Source organism: Podarcis vaucheri (assembly GCF_965113315.1).
Source record: "Podarcis vaucheri genome assembly, chromosome: 2".
Classification (NCBI taxonomy): domain Eukaryota; kingdom Metazoa; phylum Chordata; class Lepidosauria; order Squamata; family Lacertidae; genus Podarcis; species Podarcis vaucheri.
Genome location: NC_138760.1, coordinates 112,429,313 through 112,455,450, shown reverse-complemented (window position 1 = coordinate 112,455,450; position 26,138 = coordinate 112,429,313). Strand labels below are relative to the sequence as shown.

Here is a 26,138-nt window from a genome sequence, read left to right as displayed (position 1 = left end):
AGACTATCTATCACACAGGATCTTAGAACGTTGTCCCAAAACAAAGTTTGTCCTCAATACTGTCCTCTTCACATATATGGGGACACCCACCACCTGCACAGGCTCAAACTTTCCACATATTAAAGTAGCAAAAGTCCACATTAGCAGTGAATGCGAATTGCCGCAAGCCATCTTGATTGCTTCTTAGACCTCTCTAAGCAACATACAAACACGTACACTAACGTAATTATTCTGTTCTAGTTGGCAAGCAGCTGCTAAGGTCACTTTGGTTTGACATCAAGGTTACTAATAAAGAAATAGAGGTGATATATATAGAGAGAGAGAGCGCAATTACCGTATTTTTTGCTCTATAAGACTCAATTTTTCCCTCCTAAAAAGTAAGGGGAAATTTGTGTGCGTCTTATGGAGCGAATGCAGGCTGCGCAGCTATCCCAGACGCCAGAACAGCAAGAGGGATTGCTGCTTTCACTGTGCAGCGATCCCTCTTGCTGTTCTGGCTTCTGAGATTCAGAATATTTTTTTTCTTGTTTTCCTCCTCCAAAAACTAGGTGCATCTTGTGGTCTGGTGCGTCTTATAGAGTGAAAAATACGGTATATAAATTGTGTGTGTGTAGGTGTCATAAGCACAATTGTCTCTAAAAACATTAACTTCCAAATACGCAGATTTCCCCAGTGCTTCTGCTTTGTTAGGGTATTGGCTTATGTGACGCAGTCCTTCCCTTTTGAAAAACATGAGACTGATTGCCAATGCAACTGTGTTCTGGATAGATGCTTCTAATCGATTTTACATGTGTCAGCAGGTGATGTTTCTGTGAATCTTCCAGTCAGTCAGTCCTACAGAATAAAACTCAGGCATATTTTAGCCGTCACATCCGTCCATCTCCAGCCTTAATGTCTGTTTCAGAAGCTGCCACCTGGGGTCATCTGGGAAGTGATCCTCAATAAACAGAGCAGGATGGGTAAGGAAGTAAAACTCACTGTATCTGCAAAAGAAGACCGCGGAATCATGCAGTCTTTCATAACGTTTCTGAAATCAGAACCAGGGTGAAGCAGGCAAAGCTGTTGAAGAATGAGTGTGGAATATTTACACGCCCAATTCAGATTTCAAGTAGAACTATAATTTAGCATGTTGAGAATGAGCCATAGCTCATAACTCTTCCCGCCCCCTCCATCCCTGCCCACCTGCAAAGGGTTTGGAAACGACCTCCTGGTTTAGATTAACCAAAGTTTGTTGTCTCACCCAAATCCGACAAACAGAGCTTTATGTTAACTATGGTTTGACAAGCCATCTTCGAACTATCGTTTATCTAGCTAGCTTGTTTAAACAAACCATGACTAAAATTAGCCACAGTTAAAGGTCTGTATGGCCCTTCCTTAATCTGATTCCCTCTAGATCAGCCTTTCTCAACCTGTGGGTCCCCAGATGTTGTTGAACTACAACTCCCATCACCCCTTGCTAGCAAGGCCAGAGCTCAGGGATGATGGGAGTTGCAGTCCAACAACATCTGGGGACCCACAGGTTGAGAATCGCTGCTCTAGATGTTGCCGAACTCTAAATCCCATCAAACCCAGCTAGGGTCAGTGGGAGTTGTAGTCCAACACAGCACTAGGTTGACAAACAACAACCCGGCTTCCAGGATCACCAGGGTAAATGTAACACTCAAGAACCACTCAAGAGGATAAATGGATGGTTGGAGGAGTTTACATAATCTCCCTGCCACCGTGACACACCATGCCAATGGCTTAATTCTAGCTGCACCGGAATATAATAGTCAGCCCTGTGGCTGTCAAATCACCAGCTCTGAGATGTAGTCCAAGGGGGCTGGGGAAAGCTCTCTAGAAGCAACAGAATTAAGCTATGTCTTCATTGTGTCCCACACTATTGCTGGACTTTCTGCCTAACAACATACCTGAAAGTGAAGTTGCCCTTGTCATCCACGCAGCCACTTCCCCATGTACTGTCCAAAAGGTGCCACCTTCCATCGAGATGAACAGTGCTCCAGACATGACTGCTATATTCCTCAATGACCTGTTCTGCTTTGTATCCATACCCTATGCAGTAGCCTGACAACGTCTTGCACTGTATTCCTGCAATACTGAGAAGGGAAGAAAGGTATTGAGGAACACCATTGTGATCAAGGGACTGTGGCTGCTTTCGCTGATTTTCTTTTTGAACAAGATCCTCCTTCACATTACTGTTTTCAGAAGCCAAACAACAGCTTTCCCAGCTCATTGCATTTCACACTTGTTCTTGTCCTGTCCGGTCTGCCTTGTTAGGGATGTGCATTGTGGGATTTTGGTGGAGAAAATAGAATTATTTTGAGTGTCACCTGGGACCACTACTTTACTTTTCAGAAAAGCCATGGCTCAGTAGTGCTAACAGACCCGACTGTGGCCACAGCCCTGCCTCATTTATTTATTTCATATTACAAGTTACAGGTAGGTAGACGTGTTGGTCTGCTGTAGTCGAAACAAACAAAACAAATTAAATTAAATTAAAAAATTCCTTCCAGTAGCACCCTAGAGACCAACTAAGTTAGTTATTAGGGACGCGGGTGGCGCTGTGGGTTAAAGCACAGAGCCTAGGACTTGCTGATCAGAAGGTCAGCGGTTCGAATCCCCACGACGGGGTGAGCTCCCGTTGCTCGGTCCCTGCTCCTGCCAACCTAGCAGTTCGAAAGCACATCAAAGTGCAAGTAGATAAACAGGTACTACTCCAGCAGGAAGGTAAACGGTGTTTCCATGCGCTGCTCTGGTTCGCCAGAAGCGGCTTAGTCCTGCTGGGCACATGACCGGCTCCCTCGGCCAATAAAGCGAGATGAGTGCCGCAACCCCAGAGTCAGTCACAATTGGACCAAATGGTCAGGGGTCCCTTTACCTTTAAGTTAGTTATTGGTATGAACTTTTGTGTGGTATCTGAAGAAGTGTGCATGCACACGAAATCTCATACCAATAGCTAACTTAGTTGGTCTCTAAGATGCTACTGGAAGGAATTATTTTATTTTATTTATTTTGTTTCGTTTCATACTACAGATGTAGGAAATCTTTGGCCATCCAGATGTTGCTGAAGTACAACTCCCATCATTTCTGGCCACTAGCTAAGCTTGCTTGGCCTGATGGGAGTTGCAGCTGAGCGATGTCTGGAGGGCCAAAGGTTCTGCATGCCTGCTATATAAGCATGGCGGTCCTTTGCACCTGGTCCAGTTATCCCATTCAGGACCAGGGTGCCCACCACACCTGTCCGCCCCCTCTCCCCAAGAAACAGTCCATTGATTTCAGTGGATCTGCTCAAAGCTTAATTCAACACAACCCTATATATGCAAATTTGCTTCAGGAACATTCAAACCATTGGGCAGGGTTGGGGAACCGGTGGCTCCCATCATCCCTGCCACGAAACCACTGCTTGACCCGATAACTGGGGCTGAAAAAAGTCACCTGCACATTTCTTCAAAGAGTCCACAATATCCTGTACAAACTCCTTTTCCTGACTGCAGGACATCTGCTGCCTCTGAAGCCCTCTTGGCTTCGTCATAGAAGGCTTCCATATCATATTCTGGAGAAATAAACACATTTATGAAATATCACCCCAAAGCATGAAATGCAAAGTGAACAAGGGTCTGCAAGAGTCACGTGTGGGTTACAAACGTTCAGAAGATGCGAGCGATCAATCAATTCCATGAACATATATCTTTTCCCCTTAATGAAATAACAAAAGTTTATTGTGTGACAAATCACCTAAAAAGGTAAAGGTAAAGGCACCCCTGCCCGTACGGGCCAGTCGTGACCGACTCTGGGGTTGCGTGCTCATCTCGCTTAAGAGGCCGGGAGCCAGCGCTGTCCGCAGACACTTCCGGGTCACGTGGCCAGCGTGACAAAGCTGCTCTGGCGAACCAGCACCAGCGCAGCACACAGAAACGCCGTTTACCTTCCCGCTATAAAGCGGTACCTATTTATCTACTTGCAGTTAGGGGTGCTTTCGAACTGCTAGGTGGGCAGGAGCTGGGACCGAACGACGGGAGCTCACCCCACCGCAGGGATTCAAACCGCTGACCATACGACCGGCAAGTCCTAGGCACTGAGGTTTTACCCACAGCGCCACCCGCGTCCCTTGACAAATCACCTATATGATGGCAAATCCACATCCAAATGGCTCGGACTTTCTCCAGGTCACTGTGGGCTTTTTGGAGCAAGACACTCACCAGGTTTTCCACGCTACCCTTGACATTCACCTGTTTCACAAAAGGTAAATAGATTTGGTAGCAGTTAGAATGGGTCAGTGTCGGGATGCAGTGGGGGACTGGATGAGGGACAATAAACTGTGTTTGATTCCTGGGGCGATGGAGTATCTTGGTGGGTGGTTCTCATGTTCCAGAAATTGACAGGTTTCCTGTTCTGGATGTGGTTGCACTTCCCCTGAAGGAGCCAGGTAATAGTTGGGGGTACTCCTGGATTAATAATAATAATAATAATAATAATAATAATAATAATAAATTTATACCCCATCCATCTGGCTGGGTTTCCCCAGCCATTCTGGGCAGCTCCCAACAGAATATGAACAATAATAATTAAAAAATAAAACATCAAACATTAAAACAAGGTTGCCTTCAGATGTCTTCTAAAAGTCAGATAGTTGCTTATTTCCTTGACATCTGATGGGAGGGTGTTCCAAAAGGCAGGCGCCACCACCGAGGAGGCCCTGTGCCTGGTTCCCTGGTTTTTAATGACTGATGTTTTAATGTATTTTTAATCTTTTGTTGGAAGCCGCCCAGAGTGTCTGGGGAAACCCAGCCAGATGGGCAGGGTATAAATAATACATTTATTATTATTATTATTATTATTATTATTATTATTATTATTATTAGTCTTCAACCTACATGAACAGTCCCTCTGTTGTGTTAATCATGCGCAAAACAGAGTCTTGTGACTCATGATGCTTCCCATTATGACCTTCAATGTGGACATAAGAAGTTGCCGCTTCTCAGGAGAGCACACTTGAAGGTACTCTTAGAATCCAAATCCACGTTTAAAAAAAACCCTAATAAGCAGGACTATTACTCCACTTGTAAATATATCACAATAAGAGACAGCATACCTTCTGTGCATAGGCATCGAGTTCCTCAAACTGCGTTAAGTCTATTTCTATCGATTTCTCATTGCATTCATCCCAAGGATAATCTAGGAAGAAACATGGAAGACGTGGATTTTGATCTGTTCTCAGACCTGTCTCCAGTATCCATTCACTGGGACGTTAACTGTAGGTTCATTTCGGGAACTATAATGGTAGTGTAACAGTGACAAAAACAGGACTGCTTGAAGTGATGGATAAAATGTACCCACCCACATGCCACATACAGTGGTGCCCCACAAGACGAATGCCTCGCAAGACGAAAAACTCGCTAGACGAAAGGGTTTTGCGTTTTTTGAGCTGCTTCGCAAGACGAATTTCCCTATGGGCTTGCTTTGCAAGACGAAAAACGAAAACGTCTTGCAAGTTTGTTTCCTTTTTCTTAACACCGTTAATACAGTTGCGACTTGACTTCGAGGAGCAACTCATAGAACGCGGTGTGGTAGCCTTTTTTGAGGTTTTTGAAGACTTTGGTGATTTTTGAAGCTTTTCCAAAACTTCTTTTGCAGCCATTTGGTAAGTTAAACTTTTAAAACTTTTTTGGGGGGGTTTGGATTTTCGGTTGGGGTGTTTGGAATTCAAGGACTTGGTGTTGGGGAGGGGTTTGCAAGAATCTGGAAGCTTGTGTGGTTTTTTTCTGCATTTTTATGATTTTCTGTGACCATTGGGCCACTCTGCTGTTTTTTTAAAAAAAAATATGGATTTGAATTTCTGTGTGATGGGTGGCTGGGGGAACAGTTGAGGAGGGGGTTCTTCAGCAAGAAGCAAAGAGTGGAAGAGGAACCTTCTTCGAGTTGTCCCCCAGAGTCTTAGAAAATGTACTGTACACTTTGTTGATTTTTAAATGTTTTTCTGTCATGTTTAGAAACTTAATTTATTGTTCCTTCAATTTTTGAAATGCTCTTTACAGTATGTGTGACTTTAAAGAGCACTTAATAAACTCTTGTTGTACCAAATTTGGCTTTGTTTGGACTTTTTTTTACCATAGGAACGCATTAATTGAATTTCAATGCATTCCTATGGGATTTCGTGCTTCACAAGACGAAAAATTCGCTAGACGAAAAAACTCGCGGAATGAATTAATTTCGTCTTGCAAGGCACCACTGTACAGAAACCCCATTCCACTTGCAAAAACCAAACAGTGATGATGGGACAGAATCCTTTACCATACCTGAGGACAACAGGCTAACCTAGTGGATGTAGAGCAAACATAATAGTATGCAAGGATGTGCTTACTCTTCCCTCCACCCACCCAGGAATATCTGAAGCCCGAAATGGCCCTCTCACTGCCTAACGTTAGGGCTGGCCTTGGCATTAAATGGATGGTGCATCTAATTTTTACCATGCAAGCCTTGTTCCCAGAAGATCTCAAGAGGTGTGGACGGGCTCTCGTGAAAACTGCTTTCTCTGCTACTATGATATACAACTCCCATCGTTCCTCGCGACTGGCTATGCTTGCTGAGGCTGTTGGTAGTTGTAGTCCAACAACATCTGGAGGGCCAAACGTTCCCCACACCTAATATATGGCCATAACAAAGGGATGCAGGTGGTGCTGTGGGTTAAACCACAGAGCCTAGGACTTGCTAATCAGAAGGTCGGTGGTTTGAATCCCCGCAACAGGGTGAGCTCCTGTCGCTCGGTCCCTGTTCTTGCCAACCTAGCAGTTCGAAAGCACGTCAAAATGCAAGTAGATAAATAGGTACCACTCCGGCGGGAAGGTAAACGGTGTTTCTGTGCGCTGCTCTGGTTCACCAGAAGCAGCTTAGTCATGATGGCCACATGACCCGGAAGCTGTACGCCAGCTCCCTCGACCAATAAAGTGAGATGAGCGCTGCAACCCCAGAGTCAGCCACGACTGGACCTAATGGTCAGGGGTCCTTTATAGCCATAACAAAGAAGTTATATTTACCGTACAGATCTTTTTTCTCAAGCGCCATTGATCTTCCTCCTTCTCCTGGAAAGCCTACAAAATCGCTACTGTTGGGATGAGACAAGATGCACATGAAAGCATATATCGAAATTTCCATCATCCCACAGAGTCGTCATCCTGGCAGTGGAGCTGTGTTTGCCCAGGTGAGACAGAGCACTGGTTTGGGAGACAGCTGATGCTTCATTGAGTTGCAAAGGCTTTCTGGGACATTGTACAGTGGTACCTCAGGTTGCATATGCTTCAGGTTACATACGCTTCAGGTTACAGACTCCGCTAACCCAGAAATAGTGCTTCAGGTTAAGAACTTTGCTTCAGGATGAGAACAGAAATTGTGCTCTGGCGGCGCGGCAGCAGCAGGAGGCCCCATTAGCTAAAGTGGTGCTTCAGGTTAAGAACAGTTTCAGGTTAAGAACGGACCTCCGGAACCAATTAAGTGCTTAACCTGAGGTACCACTGTATTGTAAAGGCTGACCAGGTTAAACTTGCACAAACATCAGTTTGGGTTTTCTGCAGATTGACATTTGCTCTGAATTAGCACCAAAGAGCGTGTTTTTAGGGGAATGTTCTGGGGCAAAAAAAGAGCGCTCACAGAGCTATAAAGCACAGACCATACCTGGAAGGAGCAGAGGAAATGTAAGTGTGGATAAGCCTTCGATGTTACACTGACAATCACAGGGTTGCTGATCTCACCTCCTTCCTCCTTCCCTTCCTCCTCCATGATGCCATACATAATGGGAGCACACTTTGTCTGAGTTGCAAGACCAAACATATGCTTATTGCACCTCCACCTTAGCCAGACAGATCTAGAATCTTTCCTATCACACATGTATTTCCAATAATAAATATTAGGTCTCTTATTTTCCTGATTGTAGCCAGGGTCAAGTGCTTTCCTCCAATAGGGATTCTGATTCCGTTCAGCTTCTGCCAACATTCAGCTCCAAATGCTAAGAGTAAGAAGATTTCTTTAATCAGTCAACCTGCAAGCTTGATGTTTCGGCCAGGCATCTCCTCACCCCGACCCCCCCCCCGGAGCATATCCATTTTTATTACAGTGGTACCTCGGGTGAAGTACTTAATTCATTACGGAGGTCAGTTCTTAACCTGAAACTGTTCTTAACCTGAGGTACCACTTTAGCTAATGGGGCCTCCCACTGCCGCTGCGCGATTTCTGTCCTCATCCTGAAGCAAAGTTCTTAACCCAAGGTACTATTTTTGGGTTAGCAGAGTCTGTAACCTGAAGCGTCTGTAACCTGAAGCGTCTGTAACCCGAGGCACCACTGTAATTAGGTTTATAAAGTTTATATGCTACTTGACCTTAAAGGTAAATATCAAAGCCATTTACAAAAAGGAATGAATACAGTGGCACCTTGGTTCTCAAACTTAATCCGTTCCAGAAGTCCGTTCCAAAACTAAAGTGTTCCAAAACCAAGGCATGCTTTCCCATAGAAAGTAATGCAAAATGGATTAATCCGTTCCAGACTTTTAAAAACAACCCCTAAAACAGCGATTTAACATGAATTTTACTATCTAACAAGACCATCGATCCATAAAATGAACGCAATAAACAATGTACTGCAGTCACACAATCAATGCATCAGTAGGTGAACTGGGTTCCACACAGTCACAAAAACAAAAAGAGCCCCCAAAAAAAAACGTAAAATAAATAGCAAAAACAGACAGACCTCAGCGTAACACTCAAAACGGAAGTGTGGCACTCAAAACAGAAGCGTACCACTCAAAACGGAGCTCATTCAGTTTCTGAAGGACGTTCGCAAACCGGAACACTTACTTCCGGGTTTGCAGTGTTTTGGTTCCAAGTTGTTTGAGTACCAAGGCATTTGAGAACCAAGGTACCACTGTACTTCTTTTTAAACAAAACAACACTCAAACACCTATTTTAATTCCTACTGGCCACAAGATGGCAATGGAAGATGGTCTGAAACCTTACGGCACCATCCCTAGGAGTGGAAACACAAAAAAGGATGTTGCAGAGGGCAAGGCAATTGCCTGAGCATCATGTTGTCGTTTGAGCTTCAGCCACTGCACTGAATTCTGCCTTTAGGGAAAGGTTTGTAGCTTAGTGGCAGAGCAGAAGATCCCTGGTTCAGTCCCAAACAGACAGGACAGTTGTAACAGGAGGAAATCAAAAGGTGAAAAACACAAACATAAAAAATAGGCATGTAGAATGAGTAGTTGCACGTGAGTTAAAGTAACAAAGTCCAAGTAAAGACTCGATTTTATCAGATCATCAGGTATTAGTTCCAGATCTGCTAAGCTTGTGTCTTCAAAACAATGGTTTTGCTAATCTATGTCATGAAGAAATTCCAAATCGCCTTTGAATTTAATCATGTGTAAGGTGCCTTAGAGGGACGTGGGTGACGCTGTGGGTTAAACCACAGAGCTTAGGACTTGCCAATCAGAAGGTTGGCGGTTCAAATCCCCGCGATGGGGTGAGCTCCTGTTGCTCGGTCCCTGCTCCTGCCAACCTAGCAGTTCAAAAGCACGTCAAAGTGCAAGTAGATAAATAGGAACCGCTCTGAAGGGAAGGTAAACGGCGTTTCCGTGCACTGCTCTGGTTCGCCAGAAGCGGCTCAGTCTTGCTGGCAACATGACCCTGAAGCTGTACGCCGGCTCCCTCGGCCAATAAAGTGAGATGAGCACCGCAACCCCAGAGTCAGTCACGACTGGACCTAATGGCCGGGGTTCCCTTTACCTTTTAAGGTGCCTTACTTTCAAATATTTATTTTGTATTAATTCCCATGAATTCCATTTTCTAGATAACATCAGTATACGTTCTACACCGTACACTCAAATATAATTTAATGATCCTATTACGTTTTGCACGCTAATAAGACAAGGGATTTGTTTTCTTTACAGTCAGAAGTCTGCTTTTTTATTTAACTGTGTAAGCGTCAACGCCTTTTCCACTGGGTTGTTTACCCTGCAGGGACTGTGCCTGAAATCAGCTCCTGCCTAGAATCCCAGTCTTCAAATTTCACTAGTTCTGAACCCCAGTCAGTTGCTGAATTTCCCAAACCCTCTTTCTATGAAATGCAAGCAAATTAAGATGCCTTGGTTACCTTTTTGGTGTAGAAGACGTCCGAGTGATTATTTTTCTTCTTTGGAGGAAAAAGTATTGCTGCAGGACGAACAATTAAGCGCTTCCAGCGGGGAACAAAGCGCCCGAGTGAGGGTGAAGGTGAGGGCAGAGCATGGTTTGATCTGAGGCTGCCAACACCACCCCCCTCCTTGAGACCTTGGCATTAGGACAGAGGAGTAGCAGGAATGGCACCTGCGAAGTGAAAACAAGCGGAAATCATAAGATGTTTTTAGCTGGAGTGTGTCCAGGCTTCCAGGCTCCCAGCGTGGGGGAAGAAAGATACGGCAGGTGTGTCTGTTGCTCATTTCCTCTCCTCCATAAGAACAGCCTCTGGTTCTCACAGTGGCCCGTGGGATAGCAGCAACTGCAAGCAGGATCCATGCACAAGAGCCCTCTCCCTTCCTGTGATCTCCAGCAGCTGGTATTCAGAAGTCTTGCTGCCTCCTTGGCTTATAGCCATGGATAGCAATCTTCTCCATGAATTTGCCTAACCCTCTATTAAAGGTAAAGGGACCCCTGACCATTAGGTCCAGTCGTGGGGTTGCGGCGCTCATCTCGCTTTATTGGCCGAGGGAGCCGGCGTACAGCTTCTGGGTCATGTGCCCAGCATGACTAAGCCGCTTCTGGCGAACCAGAGCACCGCACGGAAACACCGTTTACCTTCCTGTCAGAGCGGTACCTATTTATCTACTTGCACTTTGACATGCTTTCAAACTGCTAGGTTGGCAGGAGCTGGGACCGAGCAACGGGAGCTCACCCCATCGCGGTGATTCAAACCGCCAACCTTCTGATCGGCAAGTCCTGGGCTCTGTGGTTTAACCCACAGCACCACCCGCGTCCCCAAATCCTCTATTAATACCATCCAAATTGGAGGCCATCACAAGATGTTAGGTTAGGTTAGGTTATGAACAAACTCAGATGAGCTTCCAGGGGTCAGCAGACTTCTTCAACAGGGGGCCAGTCCACTGTCCCTCAGACCTTGTGGGGGGCCGGACTATGTTTTGAACAAAAAAATGGAACAAATTTCTATGCCCCACAAATAATCCAGAGATGCATTTTAAATAAAAAGACACATTCTACTCATGTAAAAGCACGCAGATTCCAGGACCGTCCGCGGGCCAGATTTAGAGGGCGATTGGGCCGGATCCGGCCCCCGGCCTTAGTTTGCCTGCCCATGGCTTAGGCCAATAACATGATAGTTATGAGCTGATATGTTTAGTAATTAGATAGCTTATAAGCTTAATTAATTACAGCTGGGATGGGGGATCTTTTTTGTTCTATGTTCTAGATCCTTATCAGCATCTGTCTGTGGGTCAAAATCCCTTTCACTTCCATAAGGTAAAAGGTAAAGGACCCCTGGATGGTCCAGTAAAAGGCAACTATGGGGTTGCGGCGCTCATCTCGCTTTCAGGCCAAGGGAGCCAACGTTTGTTCACAAACAGCTTTATGGGTCATGTGGCCAGCAGGACTAAACCACTTCTGACGCAACGGAACACCGTGACGGAAACCAGAGTGGACGGAAACGCCGTTTACCTTCTCGCCACAGTGGTACCTACTTATCTACTTGCACTTTGGCGTGCTTTCAAACTGCTAGGTTGGCAGGAGCTGGGACAGAGCAACTGGAGCTCACCCCATCGCAGGGATTCGAACCGCCGACCTTTCGATCGGCAAGCCCAGGAGGCTCAGTGGTTTACACCACAGCACCACCCGCGTTCCTTAAGACCTAAAAGGGAAGAGGGGAAAGGACTATAAGGACCGATTTTAGCATTTCAATTAGATCAGGCATAACAGGAGTGGAGGAGAAGCCTTTAGGAGTCTCCACCTCTCTCTTTAAGAGCACAGCAAGACTTCAAGGGGAAGAGAAGCGACTTCTCTCTCCTTCCTTTTTAGGGCTCAGTTCAGGAGTGACTGTGAGCTCCGAGCAGGGAGCCTGGCATGCCCAATCTCTCTGCTGAACTAGCACTAAGAAGGCTCTCCCCCTCTCCTAAGGAGGGGTGGGGGCACAATCTTGCTTAGTGCTGAGTTTCGGCACACCAGAGAGCTCTCTGCCAGGAGCGCCATGGCTCAGCCGAACACACCAGGCTTGGTCTCCCTTTAGATCAGCTGATATGAAGGGGGAGCAATCCTGCTTAGCAGTGGGTCCCTGCTTTCTGCATTGCTTCAGTAGGCTGTCAGATGTTTTGGGAGCTGCACAAAGCAGCTTTGGAAAGCCACACCCTCTCAGTCAAGCCCCACCCATACCGGAATGACAACAGGTGAAGGGAGGGTCGGCCATGGTTTGCCAAGAATGGTCCCTTGGGCCAAATGCTGAAGTGGGGGCAAGATTTTCCCAGGGGTCGGACGTTCCCCATCGCTGCTCTAAAGATACAAAATGTGACCTTAGGAGCTGAAGGTTTCTTGCCTAGCCGCAGGAAGCAAGCACTGCTGAAATGTGCCTTTGTAAACAACCGTGTCCTCTCCACATGAGCTTGCCATTCAAGCAAAATTCAAAAACTTTCATGTGGATCTTTAACATAAAAATAAACATTATTTGGGAAAATATAAGCCCCCTTGATCTCTTAAAAGAAGCTAAATTTTATCTTGCTCAGTTTCCTTTTGGGGGAAAAGCTCCTGAAGGTAAGAAAGAGCAAAAAATAATTATTATTTTTCAAAGGTAAGAAAATTAGCCAAATACAGAAGCCGTTTAAAAAATGTGAGGAGGGGTGGATATGCCCTGCTGACTTCATCATCATCATCATTTATTATTTATACCCCCCCCCCATCTGGCTGGGTTTCCCCAGCCACTCTGGGCGGCTCCCAACAGAATATTAAAAACACGATAAAACATCAAACATTAAAAAACTTTCTTAAACAGGGCTGCCTTCAGGTGTCTTCTAAATGTCAGGTAGTTGTTTATTTCCTTGACATCTGATAGGATGGTGCTCCACAGGGCAGGCGCCACTACCAAGAAGGCCCTCTGCCTTGTTCCCTGTAACTTCTCGCAGTGAGGGAACCGCCAGAAGGCCCTCGGAGCTGGACCTCAGTGTCTGGGCTGAAGGATGGGGGTGGAGACACTCCATCAGTTATACTGTGCTGAGGCCATTTAGGGCTTTAAAGATCAGCACCAACACTTTGAATTGTGCCTCGGAAACGTACTGCGAGCCAATATAGTGCCCGGAAAATGACATGTTTTCTTCATGCAACAGAAAGCAGTTTGGGAGGGGGTGGGAGGCAGAAAATGTCACCTTCATACTAAAAGGCTCGTAATAATTTCTGGAAAACATACTGCTACGAAATGTGTTTCTGGACCTGTACGCATGTCGACCATGCACACATATTTCTGTGCACACTCCCAAGAGTTTTGGGATCTTTTACTGGAGTTAAACACATGTCTGTTACGAATTCATGCTTATCCTTAATGTTATGTCTCAATAAGTTCACACACAAGAGGAAGACAGAAAAATTGGTTTATTGCATGAAAGGATTATATTTTCAGACAGTAAGATTTACAAGTATAAGAGGGCAGCAAATCGGACAGTACAAACACACCTTGATTTTAAAGAGTAAAAAGATCCCCATCAAAAGCCTAGAATGTTGCTTCTGTCACCTATTCGTTGACCTATGATCCAGCGAAGCACAGGGCTTTTCTTCAAGAGCATCGGAAATTTATATGAGGATTTCCAATATACAGTCATACCTGTATATTGGATACCTGTATTCAGTCATTACAGACGCTTCAGGTTGCGTTTTTTTGGGTAGTGGACCGCCGAAACCTGAAAGTACCGGAATGGGTTACTTCTGGGTTTTGGTGGTCGCGCATGCGCAGAAGCGCAAAATTGCGCTTTGCGCATGGACAGAAGTGCCAAGTCGCAACCTGCGCACGTGCAGACGCGGGTTGTGAATGCTGCGGGTTGCAAGGATCACGTTCGCAACCCGAGCATCTACTGTACTTAATTTTGCGCCTTTCTTTTGGAAATAAATGCAACTGCGGCACACATCATTATCTGTTTGAGAAGCAGCCACTTGGGGTCATCCGGGAGGTGATTCTCAACAAACAGAACAGGGTGCGTAAGGAAGTAGTAGTCATTGCATCTGCAAAAGGACAAAGAGCAGCGTTAGAATGTTTACAGGCCCAGTTCCGATGGCAAGTCAAACCACAGTTTAGCATGCTGAGAATGAACTTTCCCCCACCTCCTCCCTCTCTTGGCTATGAAAGGTTTGGAAACTAGCTCCTGGTTTCAAGCACCTACAACTTCTCTTCTCGCCCACATCGGATGGACTGACAAATTCAAACCATGGCGTATCAAGCTAGCTGGTTTAAACAAACCATACTCAACATTAGCCACAGTTTAGGCTTTGGGTGACACTCTAAACTAGCCTTCTGATTCCTTCCAGATGATGCTGAACTCTGTATCCCATCAATCCCAGCTAGCATGTCCAAAGGTCAGGGGTGATGGCAGGGCCAGATTTAGGTTTGATGAGGCCCTAAGCTACTGAAGGTAATGGGGCCCTTTATATGTCCAGCTGTATATAGAAATGAGCAAACCAGTGATATTTTAGGGAGCAGGCTAGCAGGCGGTGCCCGTTAATTACATCATAGGCGCCCACACAACACAACACAAAAAACTGTTGCTGTATGTAGGTTTTATTCTCTTTTTTTAATCTTGTATCTTGGAAATGTAAGTCCAGTTTTTGTTTCCTTTACATTTTTGGGAGGCCCCCAAGAGAGTGGGGCCCTAAACTATAGCTTGTTTAGCTCATATATAAATCCAGCACTGGGTGATGGGAGTTGAAAACAGCTGCAGGGCACTAGGTCGAGGAAGTCTGCTGCGTTGCAATGAATGACCCACCTCCAGAACCCCCAAATCTTGCACACATAGCCCAACATACTCAAATGAACCATTTGAGAGGATAGGTGGTGATGGAGTTCCCTTGTTTCCCCCGCCACTGTGACGCTCCATGCCAATGGCTTACCGTATTTTTCGCTCTATAAGACGCACTTTTTTCCTCCTAAAAGGTAAGGGGAAGTGTGTGTGCGTCTTATGGGGCAAATGCAGGCTGCGCAGCTATCGCTGAAGCCAGCAGAGCGAGAGGGAGAGCTGCACAGCGCCTCTTGCTGTGCTGCCTTCCCAGCGAAGTGGGAGGAGGGACAGAAGGGAGCCCCTTCCGTTCCTCACCCTGCTTCGCTGGGAAGCCAGCAGACCAAGAGGTGCTGCGCAGCTCTCCCTCTCGCTCTGCTGGATTCAGCAGAGCAGAGCAACGCAGCGCCTCTTCAGCGAAGTGGGAGGAGGAAAGGAAGGGTGCGCTGGTCCCGGGGGCTAACCAAGAGGTGAGGTCCGAGTCCAGTCCGAGGTCAATGGTGCGGTATGGAGGCTGTCCATCAAAGGTGCAGCTGGGTCCAAGGCGGGGAGTTGGGTGGGGTCAGGAACTCTGGCAGAAGAGCAGGACAGGGTGCAGGCAGGAACAGGCTACCAACAACATTGCTCCCGCAACCTGGGACTGGGGCTGACTGGCTTTTATCTGCCCCGAGGCATAGGGCAGCCCTGGTCCACAGGTGACTCGCCTCTCCTGGCCCGGAGACGAGCACTCCTCCTGCAGGAACTTAGTTCCCTCCGCCTCTCTGCCCTGAGCCTCTGCAGCTCAGGAGAGGCTAGAGGGTTACCGGACCCAGAGGCAACCTCAGCTTCTCCTGACGGGACTGAGAGTGGAGCACCTGCAGGCAATGGGTCCTCCATCCCCTCAGGAGCCAGAGCAGACTCAGCTGGTGCCCTCACTTGAGGATCCAGCACAGGTGAGGACCCTTCAAGGTCAGGCTCCAGCCCCGACGCAGCTGGTTCTGGAGGCGGGGACTCCTGTGCAGGCTGGGATTCCTCAGGTTCAGCCTCTGAGTCCAAATCCCAGGCCATCACAAAGGGCTCCCTTCCTTTCCTTCTCCCGCTTCATTGAAGCGTGTTGCTTCGTCTCGCCTGCCTCCTCCGATCCCCCCAGCAGGGGCAACCCTGCTAGGCGGCCAGCAGATCCAGCTTCCCCAAAGGGGTGGACGGACCGGCAGCTCCTCCTTCGCCTGATCCTCCCTCCTCCTTCCTCTTCAACGACATTTGATTCAGAATATTTTTTTTTCTTGTTTTCCTCCTCTAAAAACTAGATGCGTCTTATGGTCAGGTGCGTCTTATAGAGCAAAAAATACAGTAGTTCTTATTCCACCAGCTTATAATAATAAATAATAAATTTTATTTATATCCTGCCCTCCCCAGCCGAAGCCCTTTGGCCATCCAATCACAAACCCCAAGAAGTGGACCAAGCCAAACAGAAAACCCAAGAAAACCAAGGAAGTCAACCAGGTTACAGTGGTACCTCTAGTTAAGTACTAAATTTGTTCCGGAGGTCCGTTCTGAACCTGAAGCTGTTCTTAACCTGAAGCACCACTTTAGCTAATGGGGCCTCCCGCTGCCACCGTGCCACCGGAGCACGATTTCTGTTCTCATCCTGAAGCAAAGTTCTTAACCTGAAGCACTATTTCTGGGTTAGCAGAGTTTGTAACCTGAAGCGTATGTAACCCGAGGTACCACTGTACATCATGGTGCCCCACACCATGATTGGCTTTCTATTTCCCCGCAACGTACCTGCCGAGGATCCCACATCTTCCCCATGTGCAGTCCAGAAGATGCCACTTTCCATCGAGATAAACAGCATTCCAGGCGTGCCTCTTCATGTTCTTTGTTCTGCCGACCAAATACCTACACCGTATCCCTGCAAGACTGAGGGGGAAAGAAAGGTATTCAGGAACACCCTTGTTGCCAAGGGGACTGGCTCCTTTCATTGCTTTTGTTTTGTTTTGTTTTGTTTTGTTTTGTTGGACTGGAATGGCCATCCTTCATTTTGTTCCACAACAGAGATGTGGAGAGTGGGGTTTTTATGGAGAAAACAGAAGTTCCGCACGAGACCACTACAGTGGTACCTCGGGTTAAGTACTTAATTCGTTCCGGAGGTCCGTACTTAACCTGAAACTGTTCTTAACCTGAAGCACCACTTTAGCTAATGGGGCCTCCTGCTGCCGCCGCCGCGCCGCCAGAGCCCGATTTCTGTTCTCATCCTGAAGCAAAGTTCTTAACCTGAAGCACAATTTCTAGGTTAGCGGAGTGTGTAACCTGAAGCATATGTAACCCGAGGTACCACTGTACTTTCATTTGCAGAAAAGCCATGGCTCAGTAAGTGCTCACAGGCCCAATCGTGGCTGCAGCCTGTCTCGTTCATTTGCGTATCACAGGTAGGGGGAATCTTTGGCTCTCCGGACGTTGCCATTGGTCAAGCTTGCTAGGGCTGATGGGACTTGTAGCTAAGCAACACCTGGAAGGCCCAGGTCCTCACTCCTGCTATAAAGGCATGGTAGTTTGTATGTTGACTGGTGTATAAATTCATGTTACAAGCAGAATCGGCTTATATTTTGAAAAGAAGGAGAGAGGAAGCTAGCTGATGCTTTTCAGGCAGCAAGAAGGGGCTTTAAAATGTACACACAGTGCTTGGTGCGGAGGGACCAAGCAGAATTTCCAGTGAATACAGTGGTACCTCGGGTTAAGAACTTCATTCGTTCTGGAGGTCCGTTCTTAACCTGAAACTGTTCTTAACCTGAAGCATCACTTTAGCTAATAGGGCCTCCTGCTGCCGCCGCGCCGCCGGAGCACAATTTCTGTTCTCATCCTGAAGCAAAGTTCTTAACCTGAAGCACTATTTCTGGGTTAGCTGAGTCTGTAACCTGAAGCGTATTCATAACCTGACGCATATGTAACCCCAGGTACCACTGTATATGCCTTCTTCTAGTCCGGGAATATGCAGTTGTCCCATGTGGTAGGGTTGTTGAGCTATTTGGGGGTCAAAGTTGTTCAGCTTTTTGGGGAAAATCTCCAAATAATCAACACTATGGGCTGCCATGCAACAGGGTTTCCCCAGACATTTTAAACCGACTTCCCAAAAATTCACCCAGACGCCATTTTCGATGGATGGATGCTGGCAATATCCGGGAAATTCCAAACATATGGCAGCCCTACCATACAACGATCAAACCTGCAGTCTTGGCGTTATCAGCACAATGCTCTTACCAACTGAGCTATCAAGTGATATATCAAAGTTTGCTTCAGGAGCATTCATAGTTTGGTGCTGGGGCTCTGCAGATCTCCCGTCGTCCCTGCCAAGTAACAGCTGTTTGCCATGATGGCTGAGGCCAGAAGAGTTACCTGCACATCTTTGCAAAGAGTAGAGAATATCCAGAACAAATAGTCTTTCCTGACCGAAGGACATCGGCTGGCCTTAAAGCCAGCTTCTCTCTGTCACGGCAGCCTTCCTCATCATATTCTGGAGAAATAAAGACATTTGTGAAATGTCACCCCAAAGTTTGCAACGCACAATGAAAAAGGAGCTGCAACAGTCACACTTGGTGTGGGTGTGGGAGGGACACCAGGTTTTAAAAAAACAGCTGAGGCAACGTGGTCCAGGCGGGGAGTTATTGAAAAGCTATTTCATTGTGTCTTCATCTATGCGCACGCAATACCTTTAAAGCACATCTGAAGCACATTCTTTCCCTCAAAGCATTCTGGGCGCTATAGTTTACCCCTCACAGAGTTCCCAGCTATCCTTAACAAACCACAGTGCCCATAATTCTTTTGAGGGGAAAGAATGTGCTTTGAATGTGCTTTAAAGGCATGGTGTATACAAGCCTAACTGCAGATTATCCAAATAAAAGAAGCAGCAGCCACCAACACACAGCTTTGCTGCTTGTGTTGTAGAGCACTGATTTTATCTACAGTTAGGTAAGGGAGGGGGACTTGTGGGCAGTTGTCAGAGGCAAAAGAACGCCAGAATGCAAAGATGGCACCTCCACTTACCAATATGATGGCAAATCCACACCCAAATGGCTCGGACTTTCTCCAGGTCACTGTGGGCTTTTTGGAGCAAGACACTCACCAGGTTTCCCACAGTATCCTTGAAATCCACCTGTTTCACAAAAGGGAAATAGATTTGGTAGCAGTTAATCTGGAGGAGCGGTACTCAGTTCCTTCCTTCTATCTAAGGCTTCCACTTGTTTAACGAAAATTTAGGGTGCAATTGTACAGGCACTTACACGACTCTCGGTGCTATTGAATTCAGTGGAGCTTCCTTCTGAGTCAAAATGCACAGGGTTGCACAGACGATTAAGTGTATGTGTTTGAGCTGAACAATCAATCAATCAGTTATTAAATTTGCCAAAAACTTAGCCCTCGGTCAAAGTAGTTCTGAAGGGAGAAGCATGATTAACCTTTCAATTTTCCAGTGTGCATACAATGTCCACAATCTTCAGCTACGATCCAAATCCCCTTTGTGATGTCTGGTTTGTACACATGTTGGATTGTGGGGAAGCATTCAGCCAGCCAGCCAGCCCTGTAATGGGGCCCTTTATATGTCCAGCTGTTCTTTGTTTACAACAAATTGCCGCTGTTTTTTGTGTTGAATATATGCTATAGGGTAATTTATGGACCTAATAGGTCTCTAAAGCCCTTTGCACATGTTGCCTTGCAACCAGTCCATGCAGAATGTAGGTACAGTGGTACCTCAGGTTAAATACTTAATTTGTTCCGGAGGTCCGTTCTTAACCTGAAGGACCACTTTAGCTAATGGGGCCTCCCGCTGCCGCCGCACCGCCAGAGCACGATTTCTGTTCTCATCCTGAAGCAAAGTTCTTAACCCGAGGTACTAATTCTGGGTTAGCGGAGTCTGTAACCTGAAGCGTATGTAACCTGAAGCGTATGTAACCCGAGGTACCTCTGTCCCCTATATATAGGTAAAGGTAAAGGTACCCCTGCCCGAACGGGCCAGTTTTGACAGACTGTGGGGTTTGTGCGCCCATCTCACATTTATTGGCCGGGGGCCAGCGCTGTCCGGGGACACTTCCGGGTCACGTGGCCAGCGTGACATCGCTGCTCTGGCGAGCCAGAGCCACACACGGAACGCCGTTTACCTTCCCGCTGGTAAGCGGTACCTATTTATCTACTTGCACCCGGGGGTGCTTTCGAACTGCTAGGTGGGCAGGCGCTGGGACCGAACAGCGGGAGCGCACCCCGTCGCGGGGATTCGAACTGCCGACCTTTCGATCGGCAAGCCCTAGGCGTTGAGGCTTTAGCCCACAGCGCCACCCGCGTCCCCTATATATAGAAATGAGCAAACCAGTGATATTTTAGGGAGCAGGCTAGCAGTCAGGGCCCATTACTTGCATCATAGGAGCCTACACAACACAAAACACTGTTGCTGTATGTAGGATTTATTTTATTTGTTTTTTTAATTTATATTTTGGAAATGTATATCCAGGTGTGTGTTTTTTTCTTTTAAATGTTTTGGAGGCCCCTAAGAAAGTGGGGCCCTAAGCTAAGGCTTGTTTAGCTTATATGTAAATCCGGCACTGCCCTGGCTACTTAGTCAGCCCTGGCAGGATTGGGGAATTAGCACTGAGTCACAACCACGGTTGTTGATTCTCACCTGACTTTTGAGTCTTTTTTCAGCCAGAACTCACAGGAATTCAGTTCCAGCACCTCTCAAGTGGGTGCCATTGTCATTTTAAGAGAACAAGGAAGGTGTTCCTGGTAAATTCTGGCACCTCTTTTTCTAGAAAAATAGCACTGGTTATCACCTTAATTTTAAAAGCAAAGCAGCTGCCAAAGCAATGTTATTGCCAAATATCTAAGTACAGTGGTATCTTGGGTTAAGTACTTAATTCGTTCCGGAGGTCTGTTCTTAACCTGAAACTGTTCTTAACCTGAAGCATCATTTTAGCTAATGGGGCCTCCCGCTGCTGCTGCACTGCCAGAGCATGATTTCCGTTCTCATTCTGAGGTAAATTTCTTAACTTGATGTACTATTTCTGGGTTAGTGGAGTCTGTAACCTGAAGCGTATGTAACCTGAGGTACCGCTGTATAACTGCGTACTCCACACCATACTGTACAATTAATGCACAAGCCCCGCCCTCAAATAATCCTGTGAACAATAGTTAAGGGGTGCTGCGAATCTTAGCTCTATGAGGGATAAACAACAGTTGAGGGATTCTGGGGGGTGGTGGTGTTTGCAGCCTTCGTGTATGGGCACTTTTTATGTTAACCATGCAGAAAATGGGAGCACCGTATTGTGACTTACGATGTTTGTTATTCAATGTGGACAGAATAAGTTGCCTCCTATCAGGAGTGGTTACTTGAACGTACTCTCAAATTCCAAATGCCCATTGAAAACCTAAGCATCCTAGCAGATTATTTGCTGGACTATTATTCTACACTGAACATATCACAATAAGAGAAAGCAAACCTTCTGTGCGTAGGCATCCAGTTCCTTAAACTCTGCCAAGTCTATCGGCATTGATTTCTTATCACGTTCAACCCATGGACAAAGTATGAACAAACATGAAATATTCAGTCGAGAAAGTCCTACAAGTCCGGCAGAAAAAGGGAAGAAGTGAGAGAAGGAGACCGTGCTGGAGCAAACAGGATTTTGATCTGATCTAACAAGAATACAATTGTACCTTGGATCCCAAACACCTTGCGAGTCGAACATTTTGGCTGCTGAACACCGCAGACCCGGAAGTGAGTGTTCCGGTTTGTGAATGTTCTTTGGAACCCGGACGCCTGAGGCGACTTCTGTGACTTCCAATTGGCTGCAGGAGCTTGCTGCAGCCAATCGGAAGCCGCGCCTTTGTTTCCGAACATTTTGGAAGTCGAACGGACTTCCGGAACCGATTCTGTTCAACTTCCGAAGTACCACTGTACTCCATTTCCTGGACACATGTAGACAGAACTTGCGACGGGAGTGGCATGGTTTTCACATCCTCCTGCAATAGTTGCCACCTCTTTAGAGAAGCTCCACCCCAGCAGCAAAGGCCATTGCACCCACCTCCAATATCCGTTCTTCAGAACATAAACTGTAGGCTTATTTCGAGAACTGTAATGGCAACGTAACAAGTGATGGAAACTGGGCTGATAGGTGAGGGTAAAACACTCCCCATTCCCCTAACACCGGTGATAGGACAGAGTCCTGCAGCACTCCAGAGGAGAGCAGGCTAACTTTGATATACAGCAAGTTTGTGGGATCTTTGGGCCTCCAGATGCTACTGAACCACAAATCCCTTAATCCTTTGCCACTGGCTTTGCTTGCTGGAGCTGATGGCTCAACAATATCTGGAGGGCCCAAAATTCCCTACATTTGAAATACAGGTCAGTGGCCACATATAACCATAACAAAGGAGATTTTGACTAAACATCAGGAATAACACTCTGATGGCAACATCTGTTCAACAGTGGAACCGACTCCCTCAGAAAGTCCTCCTTCCTCGGAGGTTTTTAAGCAGAGGTTGGATGGTCATCTGTCATGGATGGTTTAGTTGAGATTCCTGCCATTGCAGGGGGTTGGACTAGATGACCCTCGGGACCCCTTCCAATTCTACAATTCTGTGGTTCTGCGAAAGAACTGATATTTACTATTCAGACTTTCCGGAGGCTGCGTTGATCCTTGTCCTTCTCCCATCTTGGAAACCTACAGAATTGGGATGAGATAATAGATGTACATTAAAGCATATATTAACAGGGATACGGGTGGCGCTGTGGGCTAAACCACAGAGCCTAGGACTTGCCGATCAGAAGGTCGGCGGTTCGAATCCCCGCGACGGGGTGAGCTCCCGTTGCTCAGCCCTGCTCCTGCCCACCTTAGCAGTTCAAAAGCACATCAAAGTGCAAGTAGATAAATAGGTACTGCTCCGGCGGGAAGGTAAACAGCGTTTCCGTGTGCTGCTCTGGCTCACCAGAAGCGGCTTAGTCATGCTGGCCACGTGACCCGGAAGCTGTACGCCGGCTCCCGCGGCCAATAAAGCGAGATGAGCGCCCCAACCCCAGAGTCGGTCACGACTGGACCTAATGGTCAGGGGTCCCTTTACCTTACTAAAGCATATATTGGCCATGCTGACTGGGACTGATGGGGGAACGATCTCTATATAGCCACAGATTCCCCATCCCCGATATGTTGCTCTTACACCAGTGTGACATTCATAGATGCCCTTAATTTCTTTATTTTATTTATTTCATAAGAATTTAAACTGATGCTTCAGGGAAACCTTGCAGCTCCGTTGGTTAGAGTGTCGTGCTGATTACACCAATGTCACAGGCCCGAACCCCATACACAACAGCTGCATATTCGTGCACTGTAGAGGGTTGGACTCTGCAGTTCTATGACTATATACATTGCATCCACATACAGCATCCACATTCACTGAGGGGAAAACAGCGCCTCTTGAAGCACAGCCCATGTATCTATCTGCTATATAGTTAGGAAAGTGGTTTGCCTGTCTGTCTGTGTGTTCTCTATGCATTCAGATCCATTCAGCCACTGTCTGGTGCAGGGTGGATAAAAATCAATGATTTTTTTTTAAAAAAAAATTAAATCGGGTTTTTTTATTTAAATTGAATTTTTTTTTATTTAAATCAGATTTTTTTAATTTAAATCGGATTTTTAAAATAAAATGCTTTTGGAGGAAAAATCTTTCTAAAGATAGTTTTCTATTTAAATTACATTACAGTGGTACCTCGGGTTAAGAACTTAATTTGTTCTGGAGGTCCGTTCTTTACCTGAAACTGTTCTAAACCTGAGGTACCACTTTAGCCTATGGTGCCTCCTGCTGCCGCCGCGCCGCAACTGCACAATTTCTCTTCTCATCCTGAAGCAAAGTTCTTAACCCGAGGTACTATTTCTGGGTTAACAGAGTCTGTAACTTGAAGCGTCTGTAACCCGAAGTACCACTGTATAGTCCAAAGGCTATTCATCAGGAAATAAGGATTTATTTTAAGTTTTTCATGTGTGCTAAAACTCAGTCTAAGTTTTGTTTTTTTAAATCATTTAACCACATCAGTTAACAAACATGGATACATATGCTATAATGTTATTGTTTTAGTTAAATAATTAGTTTTAATTCTTATTAAAGAAATGATTTTTTTTCCTCCTTCCAATAAAGCACAGCAGAAAAGTTGCCCAAATATAAACAATAATTTCATAAATACCTGTCTTTGTATTTCTAATAGTATAACCAAATCACTAATTTTTTATATAACTGTAAAAACTGCTGTGAAAATTTATTATTCCAAAAATGAAACCTTCATCTGGTTGTAAATGTTAAGATTATACCAGCAAGAATGAGTCTTTCTGTAAAAAAAAAAAAAAAAAAAAATTAAATCAAGTCTTACTGACTAGTGATTTAAATTGTGATTTAAATCAAATCCACCCTGGTCTGGGGTCTACTGTAGCTTAGCAAAAAAAAAAAGCCTGCAAGTTACTAGCCCTCAACATTTCACTTGCTCACATTGACCTCATGAAATACAGTGGTACCTCGGGTTAAGTACTTAATTCGTTCCGGGGGTCCGTACTTAACCTGAAACTGTTCTTAACCTGAAGCACCACTTTAGCTAATGGGGCCTCCTGCTGCCACCGCACTACTGGAGCACGATTTCTGTTCTCATCCTCAAGCAAAGTTCTTAACCTGAAACACTATTTCTGGGTTAGTGGAGTCTGTAACCTGAAGCGTATGTAACCCGAGGTACCACTGTAGAGAGGTATGCTAAATTGTTGCTCTACGGCCTGCCAAGTTACCTCCAGGGATTGATCCTGGAACAAACTCCTGCCTGCTGACTATCTTAGAATTCCAGCCTGCAAAACTTAGCAGTTACTAATCATAAGACAGTTCCTGGACCCAAGTGTCTCTTTCTTGTCCCAAACCCTCTTTCTAAGAAACAGAAACGAATTAAAGATGCTCTGCTTACCTCTTCGTAGTAGATGCTCAGCGGAGACGTCCAGGTGATTGTTTTTCAACTCCGGAGAAAAAGCACCAACGCAGCAGGAGGAACAGTTCAGTGCTTCCAGCCGGGAATGGAGAGCGAAAGTGAAGAGAGGAGGGAGGAGCCGTGGCTTGATCTCAGCTTACCATCACCACCAACCCCTCCTTGAGACCTTGGCGTTAGAGGATAAGCGTTAGCAGCAAATGCACCCATGAAGTCAAAACAGAAGGTGTTTGAGCAGAGCAGCGCTGGAGTGCGTCCAAGTTCCCTGCATGGGGAACAACAGTTACAGCAAGTGTCTCAAATGTGAAGGCAAAAGCCCAGCCATCCTGACTCAAAGCCCCCCAAAGCCCTCTCCTCCCTGAATATGTCTAATCCTCTTTTAAAGTCATCCAAATTGGTGGCTCCTGTGGGAGCAAGTTCCATAATAAACTGTATGCTGCATAAATAAGTATTTTCTTTTATGTGTCTTGAATCTTCCAACAGAATCTTCTGTTAACTTTGAATCCATCTTCCAGCTTCGTTGGTGTTCACAAGTTCACAAGCGTTATGAGAGGGGCAGAAAAACTTTCCTCTGTCCGCTTTTCTGCATGAAGGCATAATATTATCAACTTCTCCCAGATAGATTGTTGTCATTCATAGTCTACATTCCCGTGTCCTTGTTTTCTTTTTACATAAGGGTGTGTGTGTGTGTGTGGGTGTGGGTGTGGGTGTGGGTGTGTGTGTGCAGGGCTGGATTTTGGTTTGATGAGGCACTAAAGGTAATGGGGCCCTTTATATGACCAGCTGTCCTTTGTCAACAACAAATTGTCGCTGTTTTTTGTGTTGAATATATGCTATATGGTAATTTATGGACCTAATAGGTATCTAAAGCCATTTGCACATAACAAATAGGAGCCTACACAACCCAAAACACTGTTGCTGTCTGCTGGTTTTATTTCATTTGTTTTTTATCTTATATTTTGGAAATGTACATCCAGGTTTTTGTTCCTTTAAATTTGGTGGGGGGCCAAGATAGTGGGGCCTGAAGATCTAGCTTGTTTAGCTTTGTAGTAAACAAAGACGCGGGTGGCGCTGTGGGTTAAACCACAGAGCCTAGGACTTGCCGATCAGAAGCTTGGTGGTTCAAATCCCCATGACGGGGTGAGCTCCCGTTGCCTGGTCCCTGCTCCTGCCAA

General features: G+C 46.0%; 1 protein-coding gene across 2 annotated transcripts in view; it reads right to left on the bottom strand.

Annotated features, from left to right (window-relative positions):
• The window catches only part of LOC309525169 (kyphoscoliosis peptidase-like), a 65,304-nt gene that overhangs the window by 18,927 nt on the left and 20,239 nt on the right, over window positions 1-26,138 (bottom strand). The window contains exons 2-8 of one of the 2 annotated variants that reach the window (XM_082210644.1): window positions 24,946-25,132; window positions 22,621-22,675; window positions 21,455-21,573; window positions 19,014-19,122; window positions 18,366-18,483; window positions 16,758-16,892; window positions 14,054-14,226 (exon numbers count right to left, since the gene is read on the bottom strand). In XM_082210644.1, the coding sequence (XP_082066770.1) occupies window positions 14,085-14,226; window positions 16,758-16,892; window positions 18,366-18,483; window positions 19,014-19,122; window positions 21,455-21,573; window positions 22,621-22,666 (669 nt within the window). In that variant the 5' untranslated portion in view covers window positions 22,667-22,675; window positions 24,946-25,132 and the 3' untranslated portion in view covers window positions 14,054-14,084. Of the gene's footprint in view, window positions 1-14,053; window positions 14,227-16,757; window positions 16,893-18,365; window positions 18,484-19,013; window positions 19,123-21,454; window positions 21,574-22,620; window positions 22,676-24,945; window positions 25,133-26,138 lie in introns of those variants that run through there. The other variant, XM_082210643.1, reaches the window with a different exon arrangement.